Below are 20,474 nucleotides of genomic sequence, written 5' to 3' on the forward strand. Positions count from 1 at the left end.
TCATTGGTTGGCCAGTGCCAGGGATTCAAACCCTCTGGGATCACGAAGAGAGAGGAATCCTTTATAGACAAGGAGAGGAAAACAAGACAGGAGGGAATGTGTAGAAACCAAGGAGGGAACCAATATTAAAATAAGAGTGGATTTAATAACAGCTGTACAGGATCAGCAGAGTTGTAAACATCTGACAGTCATGTTTGTGCCAATTAAATGAAATGTTGTGTTATGGTTTTAACTAATAGTGATCTGTTTTTGGACATTGACGCATTGTAGAACCTTTCAACCCGAGAATGCATATTTTCATTTGAAGTAGCACCTCTGTGGTCGTTGCATATTCATTTCCTTCCCAGCAATCGTTGCATGATGAGATTCACATGACTTGAGTGGACCTTTGCACCATTTGCTGAGTGCGATAACATCATAACAACGACAGAGACATATTTAGATCAACATTTAAAGGACAATGCGATAAATATTTGAAAGTAGAAGGACAACACATACAATTGTAAAATGCTAATTGAATAACCATACAAATATCATGAATATCTTTTTAACTGTAGTTTCTTCAAGGGCTCTATTACTTTCTATGTGAAGTGAAAATCACTAAGAGCATAAAAGAAAGATTGTTGTATGATATAGATGACATTATTCTCATATTAAAGCCAAATTTGTTTTATGTCTTCCAAGTCAACATTTCTCTATAAACCTTATTTTGACACCATATCTTCCCATATTTCATGGATCCAGAAAATCAATAACACATTCAATTTTCTTTCGAACAACTACTTCATATATGTGGACGACATGATTGATTAAAAAATGTTCTGATCTTCAGCTGTATGACAGAGATGTTTTCAAATACTTTATGAACTCTCTTTGGGTATAGAACTAAATACGTCTTTTTTCTTTTGATGTTTCTTTGCAGTGACACAATGTTTTGCAAGGTTACAGTGCAGGGTGAAGTGCGGTAAGTGAGATTTCCACCCACTTATTCAAGCACATTGTGTAAATACATTGCAGTAATGTATTTCATATGATGGAATATACACATAAGAACATTTAGATCACCCGTCTATTTATTCATCATCTTTTGTATCGAGAAGCTAGTCATCTAATTGTGTATTTAGTGCGCATGCACACTGTGATGATGCATTTTCTCCAGGAGCCACAGCTATAAAGAAAAAACACTTGAGATGATCGAATGAAATAGCAAAAAGACAGCCAACTGAAAAGATATCAGATATGAAGGAGGTATTGCAATAACAGTAAGAACCTTTCAGGTGGTATAGTATAGCTATAGGTGCTTGCAGATAAGTATTTCAGACAAAGCAGTGGCAAGGCAAGGCAAGGCAAGTTTATTTGTATAGCACATTTCAACAACAAGGTAATTCAAAGTGCTTCACATGAAACCATTAAAAGCATAAAGGCAAAAGTAAAGGAGATTTAAAACATACATTGAAACAATAATCGATGTCTCCCTGAGACATTACGCTGCACGCAATCAACCATACACTGCCGCAATTCTGCAATTACTCGCACACAAACCACGTCTGGAAAAGATCTCTGCCGATCTGCGTTTTATAGTGTACGCCTTGCACCAACTCGGTCCCGGAGGAAATGGCGATATATTGTGCAGTCCTTTTAAAACCATTAAAAGCATCAAAACATAAGGCAAAATAAAAGGAGATTTAACAGCAATTAAGAACAGTGTAAGAAATAAAATACAGTAGTGAAATGCAGAAATGCAGGAAATTGATTAATATATTAATTGAATGTGGTTCAATTAAAGGCAGCAGCAAACAGAAAGGTCTTCAATCTTGATTTAAATGAGCTGAGGGTCTCAGCAGACCTGCAGCTTTCTGGGACTTTGTTCCAGATATGTGGAGCAGAAAAACTGAACGCTGCTTCTCCATGTTTAGTTCTGACTCTGGGAACAGAAAGTAGACCGGTCCCAGATGACCTAAGGGGTCGGGATGGTTCATAAGGTAGCAGCAGATCAGAGATGTATTTTGGCCCTAAACCATTCAGTGCTTTGTAAACCAACAGCAGGATTTTAAAGTCAATTCTTTGTTGGACAGGAAGCCAGTGCAAAGACATCAGAACTGGGGTGATGTGATCCACCCTCCTGGTCTTAGTGAGGACTCGAGCTGCAGCGTTCTGAATCAGCTGCAGCTTTCTGACAGACTTTTTACAGAGACCTGTAAACACACCCTTACAGTAGTCCAGTCTGCTGAAGATAAATGCATGGACAAGTTTTTCCAAATCCTGTTGAGACATAAATCCTCTAATCCTTGATATATTCTTCAGGTGATAGTATGCTGATTTTGTAATTGTCTTGATATGGCAGACAAAACACATCACAGTTGGAGGATGTAGCTCAGGATGCAAGTAGAAAAAAGTAAATTATTAATAGATCCAAAGTCTATGGAATATTATTTCGTATTTTATTTATTTAATATGTATGTCAACAGGTAAATAGGCTTACACCACACAATGAGGTTATTATTTCTACAGGAAAATTATCTACATGCACCATAAAGCACAATATATTTGCAGTTTGTATTGTTCTAAGTGTTGGTGTATTTTTCTTTGTCGTGTATCTCTTGATTTCTTTTGTCTCTCCCCCCATCTCCACACCAAAATGCTGTGCTTTTATTTTGAAGTCGATCTCCTTGTGGTTGGCTTGACAGATTAGGATCCGCCCTTTTTAACGAGGTAGCCATGGAGACCGCGCGAGAGCGAGGCAGCTGGTAAGAGTTCTCACAGCGAGTGTTTCCGCTCACCTAAAACAAGGAGGACAAGGAACAACGGGACAGTACTCACGGAACTAGACGACGAAAACATAATATTTCTAATATTATTCAGCCACATTCTGGTTTTTGTGTGTGTCGATGTTTACAACCGTCAATGTATCGAGTGTGAAGCCGTGAGAGGAGGTTAACCTTTACGTTGGTGAGTCTTTGCCTGTTTTTCGCACATAATAGGCCACTAGGAGATCTCTCTTTCTCTTTCCTCCCCGTTTGTATTTCTTTATTGTACTATTAGAAACAGGGGGAATGTTTCCCACGCTATAGCAACATTTAATTATTTGTCAAGGAAAAAAACGAGTTGTCAATTGTGTGTTCATAAACTAGCTTAAGTGTGTTGTTAATTAAGCTAGCCGTGGCCAGTGACACACGTTAATACGCTGTGTATGAACGCTATGATACGTGTATTATCGTATTCTGTTGGCTTTAATTGTTTATCGGATAACACACCCTTGCATGACAAAGTGCTTAGAGATACAATACACTCGATTAACCGGCTCTCGTAGGTAGTTCGTCCAGTCTCAGTTAACAGCTGTAGAGTTACTGTATTGTTGTTATTTAATTTACATAATGTGGACAATAATACAAAGTACAGATACAAAACGTTGTCGAACACAATAGGCTTTCTGAATTATTTATGGTGTGAGGCTAGCTGAGACAAAGACCTAACAATCGTATGTGTAGCCACTTTGTTAGAATGAGTTTGCCTGGGTTTTGTCTTTGTTTTTATCCTCAACGTGTGTGTGTGTGTAGTTCTGGCAGCCCAACACACTCTTTGTTTAAATAGCTCGCTGTACAGTTACACGTGTCGAAGCCTGTGACTCTGCTTTAGAGCTGCCGTGAACGCAGTTGACCACGTTCCATAGAGAAGAGAAGAGCAGAGAAGTATGACTGAGTTTTAAGGGCCCGTCTTGCTCAGATATAACTTTGTAATCTCCCACTCCCTCGCTTTGTGTCCCAACAAGAGTTTGAGTCATTCTTGTTAGAAATGACACGCTGCAGCAAAGGGCAGGGAAGTCCAAAGGTGAGCTGTTTTTCATCATCATAATGGAGAACAAAGATGACATGTACATTTCATAAGAGAGGAAGGTAGGACTACACTTCCCTCGAAGCAAATAGTTTGGTGTCCTGGGTCTAACATGGGTCCAAACCAGAGCTGGTGGGGACGATATGATAATGTATTTGCCACACTCTTTATACTGCGGCAGCTATCCCTACTTTATGGTAAGATTGGACTTTAGTCCGTTGTTGTTTTATGCATAAGTGTGGTGAACTGCCTTGATATGACAGGGTTATAGCCAAAACCAGACAATCCTGCCTGAATACTTGATCCATTACAGCGTACAAAGAAACTATTTCTCATTAGATTTTCTGCATTACCTGGATTATATGAGGCTCTATATCGTATACAGCTAGTTCTACCATATTTCCCATCCCCAAAAGTGTTTCTTCTTTTCAACAAAATGAATCACCATCGCTGGAAAATAATTCCCCACTATTGTAGAACCCACTGTTGGTGAACATTTTCCAGACAGTGGGCTACTTTGTCACGTTCACCGACCAAATCTAAACACTGACCAAACAGTATGTTGTTTGCACTGAGTCAGTGATCCACTTTGTGCCTTATGCCAACACGGTTTTTGATGGCAGCTTTTAGTTTACGTGGCAATTGTAATAATTTAAGTGTGTTGATGTTTTTCTTTCATTATTTCTTGACACTTTATAATGTTTTTATACCCTATGATAGATTTAGAGGCCGCTTATTCTGCTGGGCAGTGTGAGTTCACTTTCCCCACAGCCTTATTCAAACCTAAAGATGTCTCTCACTGCAGAACTCATCAGAGCGGATTCTTTTTTAAAGTGTCAGAAGAATCGCTCATTTGACTCGCATCGTTCCGATTTACTTGTTTTGTTCTTACACATTGTACACACTCTGGCTTTCACTGATATACAGCAGATATACAATGGGCAGCTTTAATGGCTCTCAATTTAAAACTCATTGTGTGACTGCAGTGAGTCCCAGTCCAGCATTCAGAGGCATTTTTCTGTTTGACAACATAGCTTAGAGAAAACATCTTGTGAGTACAGATAAGAACACTGCGTTTGGCTTCAGTCCCATTCTCGCCTTTTCCCCCACCCTTTCACCGCTGTCAACATAACATGACAGTGTCTCTCTTGTTTTATCTTACTTCGCTCCTTTTTGCTTTTCTCCATCTTTCACTCTGTTTCTGTCCCCTTCCCTTGCGGCGGTACAGAGGGATGCTTGGTCGCTGAGGGGCTTAGCACTACATGCATTTCTTTCTTTTTTTTTTTAAACAAAGGGTCCTTTCTGTGCTGCCATGCAGAGCCCCATCTCTGGGCTCCCTCCACAGGCCCAGGCGGGCTCTAGCAGCAGCAGTAGCATTCGGGTCTATCGGGTGGAAATCTCCTCCCGGCTGTTTCTTTGGCACACTGAGTACTCTCTGTTCCCGGACACATGCCTGTGCTGCTGCTCTCCTTGGCTCCCTTTGCATTCCAGGAGCCTCGGGCAGCTGAAAAACTGCAGTAGCAGCATGCTGGCTGGCTGCTTGTCTCACTGGTGTCTGAAGTGGAAAGTTGCATAGTTTTTCCCCCAAGTGGAGGCCTAAACAGACAAAGTATTTATGCTATAAAAACCTCCAATTTCTGCATGAAATGGGCCCAAACATGGCCTATACAACGGACAAATAGCATTGCTATTTTTAGCAATGTCATTGAGGCCAGCATCTAACGATTATTTATTTGACCAACAGTTAAAAACCTTAGATATTCAGTTAACAGATATAGAACCGAGAAAAGGGCGAATCCAGGAAACAAGGAAGTTTTCTTGTTCTTTTGTATGAGTATGTGTTTGACTTTCTTGCAACATCTGTGTGTGTGGGCTGACAACATGTACGTGTCATTACACGGTCTAAAACAATTTTTTTATCAATTCTGTCGAGTCCGTTTAGATGATTTTGCTTTCTGCTAGCAGTTGTACTCATTTCGGTAGCTGCTTCAAGTTTGATGAGATGTGTATCATATTCTGTCCACTATCCTGTTCCAGTAACACCAATATAACTGTGAGCAGTCATACTGCAACGATGGCTTGGATGTCAGCCATTTAGAATGGCTTTGCAATGATACTGATGGCTATTTAAACACGCACCGTTTGACTGTACATACAGCAATGGCACCCCAGGCTGTACGTTGTGATCAGGTAAACTGATGTTACATGTCCAGATGCAGCTCCTAACAGGAAGTGTTTGTTCACATGGTTTGACTCAAGTCTTTTTTCCAGGAAACACAAACTGAAAGTTAAAAATAGCAGCACCGTCTTTAATGCGATCCGTCGAGCTCAACATCTTTGGCGGTGTCTGACAGGAAACCCACACAGTTGAAAGTTACAAAGTTGACATCCATACTTGAAGTATTTTTGTGCTTTCGCTGTCAAACTGGCTTCTGTGTTATTAATCAATTTAAATGCGTGAGCATACAGCCAATAAGCCATCTTGTTCCAGCTAATTGGAAAGCTGTATTTTGTGGGCCACCTTAGCACAGAGTTAATGACTTTGTCCTTTCTCAGTCGCTCTTATGTACATGCATGCAATTGGGCTAATTCTGCTTAAGTTTTCACTTTACAAGCATACCGGCCGGTCAATACTCCGCCCTCGACTCTCTCAGGAGGTCAGCCCCGCATTATAAATGCCATCCCAACAAGTACCTCTAAACAAAACACGTGCCGTCTTTTCTCCAGGCTGTGACTTTTGTTTGTCCTCGATATTTATAAGACGTTCATCTGGCACATCGTCATCTGAGTTACCGCAGGGCCTCAGCAGCAGTGCTCTGATCCCAACATGGCCGCATGACAAAAGTGTCTATGAATCAAATGGCTGCCGCAGGTCCCATGCATGTGTTTTTGACTGCCTGCCCTTTGGCTCAATGCAGAACCCAAACTGTCCTGCCAAATGTGGCTTGCGTCACTCTCACCCGATGGCGTGGGCCACATGCAGGTATGCCTCTCCACCGCACATCAGAGAGATGGCAGGCAGAAGGAGGCCCTGCTGTTTGTGTTCATTTCTGCCAATTTCAAGTATCTTGATCATTCAAACGTCCTGCGGGACACGCAAATGTGAAAGCACAGGTAGATACGCAAAAACAAACCACGAATGTGCACGTGTGTGTTTACACTTACTTCTCTGATTGCTGTAGTTCCGGGTCATCGGTGGTAGCGGCCACGCAGCAGATCTGCAATCAAATTCACAGCTCTCTCTGAGTGCAGCCGCACCATTACTGTAGCCATTAGCTCAGCAGCCTTGAGTAACTGTAATGGGCCCTCTGCCCTCTCTTGAGGATATGCTGCCTGCCAGCAAGCTAGTTCCACCGCTAACGCAACTACTGCTACTTCTTCCCGATCCCGTAGCAACGTAATCAAGACAGTGCACCTGCAGCTCGTTTATGTGATGATGGTGTGAGTCTCATTGTGTCCCCCCTCAATCAATCAACCAACAAACGCTTTCAGGAATCTTTTCTTTAAGTGGTATCACACAGAGACGTTTGATTTAACATTTACAACAGATACCACCACCTGCTAGATAAGAACTTCGACAAATGGAACAATAACATTTTGACAGTCGGTAACGAGCGGGCAAGGACCAAACAGAAGCTTATTATTTGGGTGATGTTGACTGAAAAGAATACAGGACATATTTCAGAAAGTAGCATCTGATGAAGTTATCTTCAAATATATTATCCATCACACTCAATTGCTTATGACAGCGTGCAGCATATGGCGGCGTTGCATCACAGCCGAGCAGACGGCGGCATGGCATCTGTTTGTCATTCAACTGTAAAGTGCTGGTCCCTCTTTATTGAAACGTTTTAAAAACTACATTTGAGGAATCCCTTGGTTATGTACATTTATAAATGCATTAACAAACTTATAATGACCAATAAATACACTAACAAGTGTTTTTTAAAGATCTTCTGATAGGCAATGCCGCCCAAACACCAGGGAGTCCTAAAGTTTGACTTATTCAACGATGAAGCTTTGGTAACCACTGTTTTATTTTGACTTTCTCGCACACTTTCAGCCTCTCGACCCCCAATGATCCTACTACCTCAGCAGCAGCAGCAGGGATCTGTTTCCACGTTACATCATCTACAGCAGAGCGTAATGGCTGCTTTATTTATTTAGATCTTGTGTCGGATCCAAGGCGCTGGGTTCGAGGGGAGATCAGAGGAAACTCTCCCGCTGTTGCTTTCAAAAAAAGAACGCTGGAAAACTGCCGTTTGGCTGCCTGTCGGTGGTTTAAGTATTAGAATGCTGCAGAAGTATGAGAATAGGAAATACACATTATTATCTGGAACCCAAACGCTACCTGATGACATGCCGAGATGGCCTTTTCTCTGTCTGTCACTCTCTCTCCCTTTAGTCTTTAAATCTCTCGCTCTATTCCCTCCCGTCTCTCTGTGTTGCGTTTGGTTACATAATCCTCGCTGAATGTTGATAGTAATCCCCCTACCTTCCCCCCTCCATCCCTCCCTCTCTATGTGGCCTGGACAGGTTAAGCCGGAGAGGACTCGCTGGTCGCCAGAGGAAAAGATGTGCGATGGGATGGTAGCGTTTCAGATGAGAGCCCTGTCCTCCTCTTCTTCCTCAGCCTCTTCCTCTCTAGCCCACAGGCTGGCTGCCTCCGCGCTCCTTCTCCTCTTCACCCTGCTCCCCAATGGTCACGCATCAGGTAAGATTCACACACACACACACACACACACACACACACACATCTTTCTCTCTCTCTCCGTCTCCGCTCCCATATGATACATGTTGACTAATCCGCCATCTTCGCCCGTCTCTTGGGAATTGATTGAGGTTATTCCCCCCCCCCCCCGTCATGCAGGTCAGTTCGATTAAATTGGCTTCCTTTACCCTTAGGTCTGTGAGGTTGCTCTGTCCCCCCCCCCCCCCATCCTGTGAATCCATTCACTGCCCTAATGAGTCACAACTGCTCCTTCCACTATTGAGTGAAACAGAGAGATGATGTTGGCTGCGGTCACGTTCCTGTCATAAGGTTTTAATCAGCGATGACATTTAGTGTCCTCTGAGAGCTTTCGCCATAGCTAGCACGTAGTGGTGCAGCGGGCCATAAAACAGTTCGGATCGGATCAGCACAAAAGAAAAGAAGGGAGCGAACATAACTTTTAGCGATCCCTGATCATGTTTTTTTGCTAATTGCTGATCATTGATGATCCATATTGGCTGGATATATTGGCTATTTTTTAAATTTGGTTGACACTTGGAAATTAAAGTAAACATATGTAACACAGTCTCCACAGGGCCGATAGAGCCTGTGCACTTTTTTGTTGTTTCTTTCTTCAGGAATACAATGTTAATGGCATGTACTCGTTGAACCCTTCACTTGTGCCAGCTTTCCTTTCACTTCAGCTATCCAATGTTCCAGTCCCCCTCCCCCCACACAAACACACACACACACACACACACACACACGCGCACACACCTACACACACACACACACACACACACACACGCACTCCTCTCACATAGCCAGCGTGTGAAATGTGCCAGATGTCCTTGCCACAGAGTGGAGGCAGACTGTGTATGTGTGAATAAGTAAATGTGTGCGAGGGATGGTTTAAGGCTTTGGGATGTTTTTAAAGCTTTAATTGATCAACTTTCTCTTTAATGCCTTTAAATAAAGGAATGTGTGTGAGAAACGGCAAAGGAAGGATTAGAGGTCTGTGAGAGACGGACAGGGGAGAGGGCACTGCTGATCCCGAGTGTATCATCTCTCTCTCTCTAACTCTTATGTAATACACATGATTCATGTGGAGCCCAGAGGGGCTGGTATCACCCTCACGTTCTGCATCCAACACGCTCACACACATACAGCCCACGTGCTCTGTGTACTGTATATGTGTGTGTATCTTTCTGTGTGTGCTCCACATACTCTGGTTACTTGTGGATCTTATACGTATCACATATAGTAATAGGTTGTACCCCAAAATCATGTGATTCAGTGTCAAAAGAGAGACCCTGTATCCACCATGTTCATGACAGTTGGTGCATTACATAGGGTCACATTTCTTCTTTTCCAGTATCCATGATGCACCTGTGCCTTTAAGACTGCCAGTCAGCTGATGTAAAATGACAGGAGGGTCTCTAGACTGTTTCCACTGGCATGTTTAAATGCCTATAGACCTGCTATCTCATTGAATGCTTGAAGACATCTGCCTGGACATGTTACATATTTATTTGTTTTTTCTTATTGATACCTGTACTACTTCACGTTGTCATGAACCTAGATTTCAAGCACGTAATGGAAAATTCCAGACGGTGCTTTGAGTGAGCGTTCAACAATACAAAGGTTGGCTTTGGGTGTTGTCAAAGTGTCAAGTGTATTTGTGACATAATCACTTCCTTATAGAGCAGCATTCAGGCTGACTCACAGTTCTGGGTCTTAAAACGCTCTTGATATTTGCTCTCCTGTATTAAACAAATATATTTTTATATATAAAAAAAAGCCTCTTCCATAACTGGTTAATTGTGATTGAGTACATAACCTCAGATATCTGATGAGGGAATTTAGAATTCAGTCAGTGTAGTGTGAACCTAAATATTTAATCACACATCACAAGCTGCTTGTGTTGAGGAATGGAAGATTCAGAAAAAGATTGCTTAGTACTCATCATGGTATCAGTTCTGTTCACTGGCCTCCCTCCCTGCTCGGCATCCATAATTCACAGAGGTGATCCCTTGGCGTGTTCCAGGGATGGCGATTGCTCTGGAAATTTTCATGAATATGAAATGTTATCACTGCTGACAGGCTTATTCCAGACTCATACAAAGAGCAGCGTGCTGTATGAATAGAAATGGAGACTTAGAATACATACTCTGCTGCATTTGCATACTAGAGCAAAAGCTCTAAACACCAGAGATGCCACCGAGCGGCATCAAACTCCTATTTTTGACTCCTTTTTTTTTTAGGTATTTGACCTTTTAAGTGATGGGAAATAAGATGGAGAGACAGGACGATAGACGGCAAAGGTTGAGCGACTCTTCGCTCCCGCTTTTTTGGTTTCTTTAACAAAGAAAGGAACAGCTTTGAACTTCCGCATTGATGGCTTCACTTTCGTGTACCTGTTAGGGAGAAGTCACAAAGCCTTTTGGAGCAGAGGTATTTATAGAACCAACCGCGGTCTGAGCCGTGTCTTTTTTATCTGTTGTTCAGCTGTTCATTGTAAACAAGATTGCCAGCGGAGTAGCTGCTTAGCTCATGTAAATGGCTTAAATTTGTGCTTGTGATTACTATGTATGATTTGTGTTCATGATACATTTTTCCAGAAGTAGCAGCATGCTGAGCAAAACATCCTCTGCTTTCAAGCAGGGTGCCAGTAAACAAACACAGCAACAAAGCGGCACTCTGGGTTTTGTGTATGCACAAGATAAATGGCATCAGTCTGGAGGATTTTTCAGGGCACAGTGCAAACATTACTTGTCTTTTCTGAGTGTATCTGACATCCCCACTAATGTTGGCCGCATAGAGCTCAGTTCCTAATATGGTGTCAGTTCCTCACAGTGAGCCTTTTGTGGTTTGTTTCAGGGGAAGCGGACCTAGACAGTGAGTCAGAACTGTCGTAGTAATAAAGATGGAAACTCTGAGCGCCACAGGGTCTATTCACACGGCTCACACGCCGTGTTTTTCTGCTCTAACAGCGTTATATGTCAGGAGGCAAAAAAAGGACTCGGACCATCCTTGTGGGTCCACTTTAACGGATAAACGATGCCGTCTAAAAAAACTCCATTGTCTTCTGAAGTGGAGTTAAAGCTGTTACAGGAAAGTGCCAGCGAGGACCAGAAGACTCCCACAATTTTGACAATCGATTGTTGTCCGTTCTTGGCTCGAGTTGAATACACTTTTTCTGCACCTGGTGAAGGCCCAGTGTACCGGTACATACAGATCCCTTTGTTTTGGCAGGTCTTGCATCACGGGTGTCGGACCAACCCAAGGACATGAGGGTGTTTTCTCGAAAGTCAAGCTCAAGGAAAAAGACACAACAACTCCCCCCCCCCCCCCCCCCCCTTTTTTCTTTTTCTTTTTAATAACAGAGTAGACTCCAGTGCCTAGCATAGCGTCACTCACTGGCCACAGCGGAAAATATCTGAATGAGCCTTGGCCTACTTCAGGCGTCTTCAAACAGCTGTATAGTCTTTGAAACGTGTTGCTTTCTGTAGCCAAACTAAAGTGTGTGTGTGTGTGTGTGTCGGCACACTGTTGATGTCCAGCCCTCGCAAAAGTTCGCTAGATCGGCTGTGTGTACAAACAGTGCCGCCCGAGGGAGGGAAACGATGGGTCCTGTGCAATTAACTGTTCAGAATAGTCCCCTGAAGTCCTGTTAGCGAGGCCGTTTGAAGGCAGGCAGGAGTAAAGCAATCCGTCGCTGGCTACCGACTCCTTTTCTGAAATGTGAGAACAAAGAGGGCTTTTAGGGTGGGGGGGGTTGGAAACCACAGGCCAAACCACAGCAAGCTGCCACTCCAATAGATCACCAGTCTGCAATTAGGACTGCTAACTCTCTGAGAGAGAGTATATTGAGCACTGCACAGCCACTTTCAGACTGTGTTTCTGGTTCTCTCTCTCTCTCTCCCTCCCCCCCCCTCTCTCTCTCTCTCCCTCCCCCCCCCCCTCTCTCTCTCTCTCTTTCTCTCTCTCTCTCTCTCTCTCTCTCTCTCTCTCTCTCTCTCTCTCTCTCTCTCTCTCTCTCTCTCTCTCTCTTTTTTTTTAAAGGCTCCGGCCATTAGCCAGGTGAGACCAGAGCCCATTAGCGGCAGTCTGGTCGAAATCCTCTCTTTCATTCTCTTTCATTACTTGTGCGTTTACCACTTGAGCCATCACTCTCTGCTATCACCCAGCGTCATTTAACGGCGAACCCACCCAACCGGGCCCGCAAGGGAAACTTTTAAACACCTCACCAGACAAAGAAATACTCCTTCTAATACTTCTAATACTAGTTGTGCGTGCAGTGCGCTGACCACCATCTTGTTACTTCTCCTCTGGTGAAAGGTGAAGCATCGTAAAGGTTAATGAATGTCGAAGTAAGAAGCGGTAGCACTGGCAGCACTAGGCACACAAACAGGTCGAATATGATGACGTACGAGTTGAGCTGTACGGAGCATTCAAAAGCCGCACTCTCACTGGTTATTTGTCATGCTAATGCAGTGACTGTAATGATAAAACCCATGCAGCGATTGTTTAAAAAACACCATGCTACTTTGCATTGTTTAAAGCTTTGTTTCTGGTGCCTCTCTGCAGAACTCAAGGATTATTTTTGAAGCTTCATTAAGGCTGGGGGGGGGGCAGTTTGTAAATTTTAAACTTGTAAAGTTTTCTGTGAAATGTGTGTGGTTGTCTGAAGCAGCAGGCAGTCATAATGATTTCCAAAGGGCCTCATCTGAGGGACCAGCCTGCTGAGTAGAGGACATCTCTGACTAATGAGCTGCTAAATATATCCCCCAGCCTCTCCTGTCTTCTGTTGCATTTGCTTCAGTTCTTTCAGTCTTTTATTCATTATTTTCTGTTTAGTTTTTGTCTTCACTCTTTATTCTTTGTACTTTCTTTTTCTTTGAGTCTTGTATTCCCATTGACAAGCCGTCTTCTTAAAATCGTGCCAAAGACATATTCATGTGAATCTCTTTTTTCATTTTCACTCTGTTCTATCTCCCATTTTTTTGTTTTTTCTTGTTTTCTTTCATGTGTGTTTTTCAGGCCCACTGAAACAGTGTGGGCTGATTTTTTTTTTCTTCTTCGTTACACCGTTATTCAACAGCAGCAACCTGTTCAAACAAGTTCACCAGATTACACATAAGGCACCGAGCTTCCTACACACATGCCGCACAGCGTTTGAGGCATCTGCGCTGTGTCAGACTGTGAGCAACCAGGTCGTGACGCAGGTCCGCCATGAATGCTTTTCTAACCAACTGGTGATATCTTGATGACAATTTGAAGGCTTGAGGTTCATTCATCCAACCAGTTTTCTGTGGCTTTTGTCATTTCCCTTTTAATATCACTGTGAAAATGTAAAGCCCTCAGCTGAAAAAAGGCGCAGAAAGACAGCCTTATAGATCAAGGAGATGGCATTTCTTTGCGAACCTTGGTGACGAATAAAGCTGCTCTTACTGTGGCCTGCTTCACAATAAAAGCTTTCATGCCGCTTCTATGCTTTTAATGTGAAGCAGCAGTACATTTTGGGCTTGCAGTAGCACTGTCTTAACACAGAAATTACAACTCCAACCCAGCAGTAATGCTCGGGTCAGACAGCGACTACTAAAGTAAAGCTCCTTACTGTGCTTTGCTTTTTATCTGCCTGCAAGGCCGTCGTGGGTTAGCACAACAACTCAGGCGAGGGCAGCAACTGTCGCATCTGGACCGACATGTCCCCGGTTAGCGTGCTTCTCTCCTGCTAGGAATGCACGTGGAAGTACAGAGTGGATACGAACAGGCCTCAACGTGCCACAGCTGTAACGAGACGTTGGGAAATGTGGCAACACTGTACAGCATCACACGCACAAGCCCTTAATCTGTTGACTCAGCTTTTAGCTTCTAACTTTAGCTTTGTCAGAAGCTCTCGTCAAAAACGTCCTCTAGTTTGCTTGCTAAATAGCAGAACTCGAGCAGAACTCGACCGACGCTAAATAGCGTCGGTCTCGGGCTGCAAAATAAAGTAAACCACTTGATCTGATTTTGATCTGAGGTCGAGGGGCCGGGCTGTACTTGTGCTATCCTGCCGCATCCTTGTTTCATGTTGTTATGGGTGGATGTGCCGTACAGCTGTTTCTCTGTAACTGAGTGCGTTTCAGCAGAAACGGCTTCACCGTCGCTGTCTGATTCGGAAGTTTAGCGTCGCACGGGTTCCCTCGACAAACACCCGATGAGTTCTTTTCCATTTTGGATTGTTGCAGAAAATATGCTCTGTGGCAATCACAAGTTTTTGATACTTAACACGTTTTGTTCAAGATAATCGTCACAGATGAACATCGCTTTGATTTTTTAGATTTTTGATTTCTGAAGCGGGAATGCAATCGGCAGAATTAGAAAGCCAAAGAAACTGTGAGGGATAGTAGTTACTGAATCGTAGGCCGGAGTCTGGCTCCTCACTTAAAGCGTGGCATCTCTACACCCTTTTGACACTGTCAGAATCTGTCAGACACACATTATACGTCCTAGGACGTCCAAATGGACATTCAGTACTTCCTGTCTACCTCTGATTAGTTCCTGTTTTGTTCTGTCTAGTCCCAATTCAACGTGAAACCAGTCCATTAGATGGAGTGTTGCGATGTTTAGTGGCCAGTTGGCTTAGCTCCACTCTAATGCCCTCTGTCCTTATTACATCATCTGTAAACGGCTCTCTGTAGGAAGCAGCAGCCAAATGGCGACGGCCTTTGTAGAGGCTACACTGGAGTCCATTTGGATAATTGTGTCAGGGTTTATGAGAAGCGTGCATGTCTCACCTATATTTATTTGTACAGATCTGTAGATTTAAGAAGATAAGCTTTGAATGTATGTTCAATTCAAAAAAATAATAACAAACGGACGTCAAAGACATCTTAGTCTGACCAACAGCCAAAATAAATGGGGAAAGCTTTAGCGTTTGAAAAGCTGCAATCTGCAAATACTTTGTGTTTTTAATTGATAATTAACTGAAACAATTATCAAAGCTGTATTTCATAAATGGTCTGTTGAAATGCTAATCCTTTCAGCTTTTTTAAACATGTTCTCTCTAACAGCTTGTGTTTATGTGTGTCAGATGAAGTCATTGTTTTGAACAGTAGATGGGCTTGAGTCACCGACTTTAGATTATTTGTAATTACATCGCACAGTTGAAAATAGCTTGTGACGTATTTGTTGACTCGACGCTTGACGACTTCTAAGTTGCCACGTTTATGTCAGTGTTCAGTGTCTGTTTATCGTGCTGTGCTTCCTTTCACACTCGCACAGTTCCAAGTTACTGAGGAGTGTTGATGTATCTCACTTTGTTTATACTTCAGGCTAATATAGTTTCCCAGGAACTCGATATTTTTTGGGGGGAAAGTTTTGTCTTTGCCGCATGCAGGTCGAGGCTGTTGCTAATCCCAGCGTAGTGATACCAGTAAGTGGGTACGTCCACATCCAACTTAATATTCATCATCTTGCCAATTAACGCTGATGTGTGAATTTGTATCGCTGACTGCTATTTTGTGCTGTCCACATGCTCACATTGGTGTTCATTGGGAGCAGCAGTTGCTATAACCAGAGCACACCACGGTTCAGGATCAGGCTTTAAAGTATAGAGCTAATACAATCTATCGAAGAAGAAAAAAAGGCCCGGGTTGTCCCCAGGGCAACCCGACCAACGATATAAACACACTTGGCTGTATCTGCACTTAACGTTTGGAAAGTACGTCCTTTGATCGGCTTCCCTTTAAGGAGATCGGTAGCTGTCTTCAGTACTCTGAAGTGTATATTGAGGTGACTTTACTTTCTACTAAACACACAGCCTGTTGGCGTGTAAGAACCCACTGTTGACGACAAACAGCGTTCCACTTCTCCCAGCGGAGCAGTCGGCATGCGTTTAAAGAGGTTATTCACTTGCTTGCCATTTGTTCGCCCTCTTGGTGACTTGCTGGAGCAGTTGCTCCATTGAAGTTCACTTGGACTGTATTAGCGTGACGATAACAGTGGCTGCATTGTTAAATCATGGGAGATGTAATGCAAAGCGTGGGACAACGTCTCAGTTTTCATTTCTTTCCCCCCGCTGCCTCTTTGTCTCTTACGGGGATAAATCACCACAATCAAGTTTCCTTAATCCCGTTATAAATCTTTCAGCTCCCTGCAGTATGACTGCTCCATTTAAAGTTCCCTCCCTGTTGTTGTGTTGCCTGTAGGACAGTATGTGCTGTGCTTTTGCAGCGAACCCTGTACACGGTACAAACGCAAGCGTGCAGGTACAGCTGCGATTTGCCAGAAAAGAAACCCCAGCTGCAGACTAAGCCTAGTCTCACTGCGTTTAAAAAAAAAGACCCACACTATTACACCACTCGACAGACTTAAAACTGTCCTTCCTTCCCTGGTTCTACCACTATATCAGTGTGCCAGCCCTGGTAAGCAGGTTTGGGATTATCTCCCCAGGCTTTCACCATCAACCAATGTCCCAGGCTCAGCTCTTATATACATCTGCTGGCTCGTCCAAGCTGCCGAAATATGATCAGCCCACAGTTGCATTGACAGTTTTTTAGGGTGTGTGCGTGTGTGTGTCTGAACACATGCACGTGCTTGTAGGAGGGGTCCCACACACTCTTTTGTTTTCCTCTGAAAGCTGAGAAGAAGGAATGTCTGCCTCCCAGCTGTCCTCAACAGTGAGGGTGATAGAAGAGAGAAGGGGGAGCTCACTGTTCACCTTCGCTAACATCCACCCATCTGTTACTGGAGGGCAAAGTGTGTGTGCTTGGATGTTAGGGGTTGGAAAGAGGGTCACACAATGGTGATAACCCCCCCACCACCACCCCCGGTCCACTTTGGCCTCTCATGCATATTTAACCCTTCAAATGCAAAGTTTTCTGTTGTCCCATTCGGAGGCACGCTGCTTAAATCTGTCACTGTGCCCCGTCCCTCAGTGAGCGGGGACAATGGGGTGTAAATGCAGCACACGTGGCTTCTCTGAATGCATTGCAGCAGCATGGGAGGAATGGGTGGGGAGAGTGAGGATGTTTCTATCTGTTTAGAGACTTCCTTCACCCTGGGTGTATGCAGTGTGTGTGTATCTGTGTGTGTGTGTGTGTGTGTGTGTGTGTGTGTGTGTGTGTGTGTGTGTGTGTGTGTGTGTGTGTGTGTGTGTGTGTGTGTGTGTGTGTGTGTGTGTGTTAGTTGCGGTGTGTTGCAGCTGCAGGGAGAGGCGAGCGGACGGCTAAGTTCTTTGGAAATTCTCTTTTGGAAACCTGCAGATGTTTGACTCATGTTTTCTGACAAACCTCTGGTTTACTGTGGAAATCACATTGTTGGTCACTGCTCTGTCTAACTCCCACACACACACACACTGTTTTACAAAGGCTGCTTGGGACACTTGCAACCTACACTAAGCATAGTTGGTAAAGTGTCCGCCTGTATCTGTGTGTACTCGGGCTATTGCACCTCCCTCGCACTGCCTCACTGTTCTTCATCCTCCTCCACCTCCTCCCCCCATCCTCCTCAGTTAGGTCCCTCCACCTGCCCCCAGAGGCCTGGAGATGGAACAACGGCACTTTTTGGGGGAGAAAAAAAAGGGGGTTTCAGCTTTGTTCTGCATTATTTCTGCCGTACAGTATCAAAGTCCACTTTTTAGAAGCTGGTGTTTTTTCACATTTTCTTTCCCATAACCTTTCCCCTCGCCATACAAAATCTGCTTCAGTTTTCTACTTGAGTCAGTTACCAGCTGTTGTGTAAGAGGACAAAATATATGAAAGCAGAAATGAGTTGGACCGCTGGAGCGTGTGTGTATGTGTTATAGCATGGCGACTTCTCGCTCGTCCACTAGAATATGACACTGATAGTATCGCTCACCCAGACATTAAGCGTCCCGTGTCACCCACCCTGGTCGGCGTGCAGCGAGTTGCGTCACCTCATTCTGTGTGTAGTGTCTCTCGCTGAAAGCTCATCTGTGATGTTTGTATGAATGTGTGAAAGAACGAAAGTAAATGCAGGAAGCTTGCTCTTCTACGTATACACGGTGTCAAATGTTGAAGTTTGTAATAATTTATAGTTGAGGTGAGACTTAAACTGTCAAATGTTGGATCTTCTATCAGACTACACACCAATCTAGTCACTTTATATTTTAGGACTCGGGAGACCACGTTAACCCAGATGTGTCATTTGCACCACATTCTGCTTTCCTCTTTGTGTAATTTTACTGTAAATTGGATATCTTTGGGGTTTTTGGGCTGTTGTCGTCACCTTTGGGTTTTGGAAAATGCACTCGGAATGATTTTTATACATGTTTTCAACAGCTGTGTTCCTCGTGCACTCAGTTGCCTGTTTTTTCGGTGCACCTATCTAAAACTACTGCAGTCTAATGCGACATTTCTGAAGTAAATCCTGCCTCCATGAAGGCTTAGTTTTTGTAGTGTTTATTCATGTTGAAGGCTGTAGTTTGTGGTGCTATTGAACTGTATTGCGCTACACCTACAGATGTTTCTATTATTGAATTGTTTATTGATGATGGAATGTCGGCAAATTGTTAAATACAATGTCCGATACAAGTTCCAGAGCCCAAATATATTCAGTTTAATACCATAAATCTGAAACTATTCTATTAAACCATTCTTTTACCGGTGAATCATTTCTGTTTTTGTTTTTAATTTCCTACTGTACTTCCTTTGTTGCATGCCATTCCCCTCTCTCCTCTCCTCTCCCCATTTCCTGTCCTCAACTACCCCGTCAGCTGTCCAATAAAGGCAAAAAAAAGAATCGCTTTTCAGCAACTACTGTCCACTGATGGCAGCAATGAGTTGTGACCCCTCCTCCTGTTCTTTCCAACACCTCCCCTCTGTGGGGTCTGCCGCAAATGTACTGCACTCTAATAACAACAGCTTGGCTAAAAATCCCACGGATTAGCGGGAGAGACGGGAACGTGGCAAAAAAACAAAAACCCTCGGCCCAAAAACGGCAGCGACATCATCAAAAGCAACAGAGGACTCTGCGAGAGGCTTACAAAGGAACAAACCATATTTACCAGGCCAAAGAGAGCATCATCATCCTCTTGGTGTTTAGCTTTAATCCAACACACAACTCCCCCTTTAGCATACATTCACACACACACACACACACACATTCCCCTACTTCTTGACACACACACCCTCTTTTATGGCCTATTGTTCTATAGAGCAGCCAAACAGCTGGCTGCACAAGTCATCAGTATCTGATCTGCGTAAGAGTGCTCCCAGCTTGTAATAGAGGATAATTACAATTTTAATTTGCCTGAGCTAAAAGCCTCGTCTCCCCCCACCTCACCCGTGTTTTCCTCAATCCACCCCCCTTGAAGCGCTTAGCGGGCGATTGCCATCCGTAGCAGATGGGGAAAGGGAGATATTCACAGCCAGGCAGGCACATCGGAGCAAGGTGCAAAATGTTAACGCCCCCCCCCCCCCCGATAGCCTGAGTCTCCTCCGGCACCACTTCAAGGAGCTTCATGTCGGGATTAGCGACCCGCCTCACAGCCGCTCTGTCCGGGCCTTGTCCTCCCACACTACATGGAGGTTCTCCTCCAACCTTTTAGCAATTAAGCTCTTTGATCAGCTTACAGTCGTGTGGCCAGAAGATTTCTAAATAGTTTGACCTTTTTTATACGTCCACTTCATTTAACTCGATATGACGAATCTTAAGCACGGGTCGAGTCTTCAGTGGATATTGAAAGCAAACATGGGATGATTTCTTGACGTGTCCTGAAAACTAAATTTTTTGAATTCATGTATGTTTCTCCTCTCTCACCTTCTCCCTCTAGCTTTCATGAGGCACTTGTGACTTTGTATTTTAGTCATTATTGTTTTCTACATTTCTCGAAAAACCTGCTCTTAACATCAGAGCAGTGGGAGAACAGCTTGTGTTTAACCGTGACTCATTCCCTTCCTCATAAGCACAAAACATGGCG

The 20,474-nt window shown here is 43.7% G+C and overlaps 1 protein-coding gene across 2 annotated transcripts in view; it reads left to right on the forward strand.

Annotated features, from left to right (window-relative positions):
• Positions 1–2,725: 2,725 nt before the first annotated feature.
• Positions 2,726–20,474, forward strand: part of susd6 (sushi domain containing 6) — a 33,956-nt gene continuing 16,207 nt past the window's right edge. The window contains exons 1-2 of one of the 2 annotated variants that reach the window (XM_079290656.1): positions 2,726–2,747; positions 8,368–8,545. In XM_079290656.1, coding sequence (XP_079146782.1) covers positions 8,407–8,545 — 139 coding nt within the window. In that variant the 5' untranslated portion in view covers positions 2,726–2,747; positions 8,368–8,406. The other variant, XM_079290655.1, reaches the window with a different exon arrangement.

The sequence above is a fragment of the Melanostigma gelatinosum genome (assembly GCF_949748355.1).
Source record: "Melanostigma gelatinosum genome assembly, chromosome: 19".
In the NCBI taxonomy this organism is placed as follows: Eukaryota; Metazoa; Chordata; class Actinopteri; order Perciformes; family Zoarcidae; genus Melanostigma; species Melanostigma gelatinosum.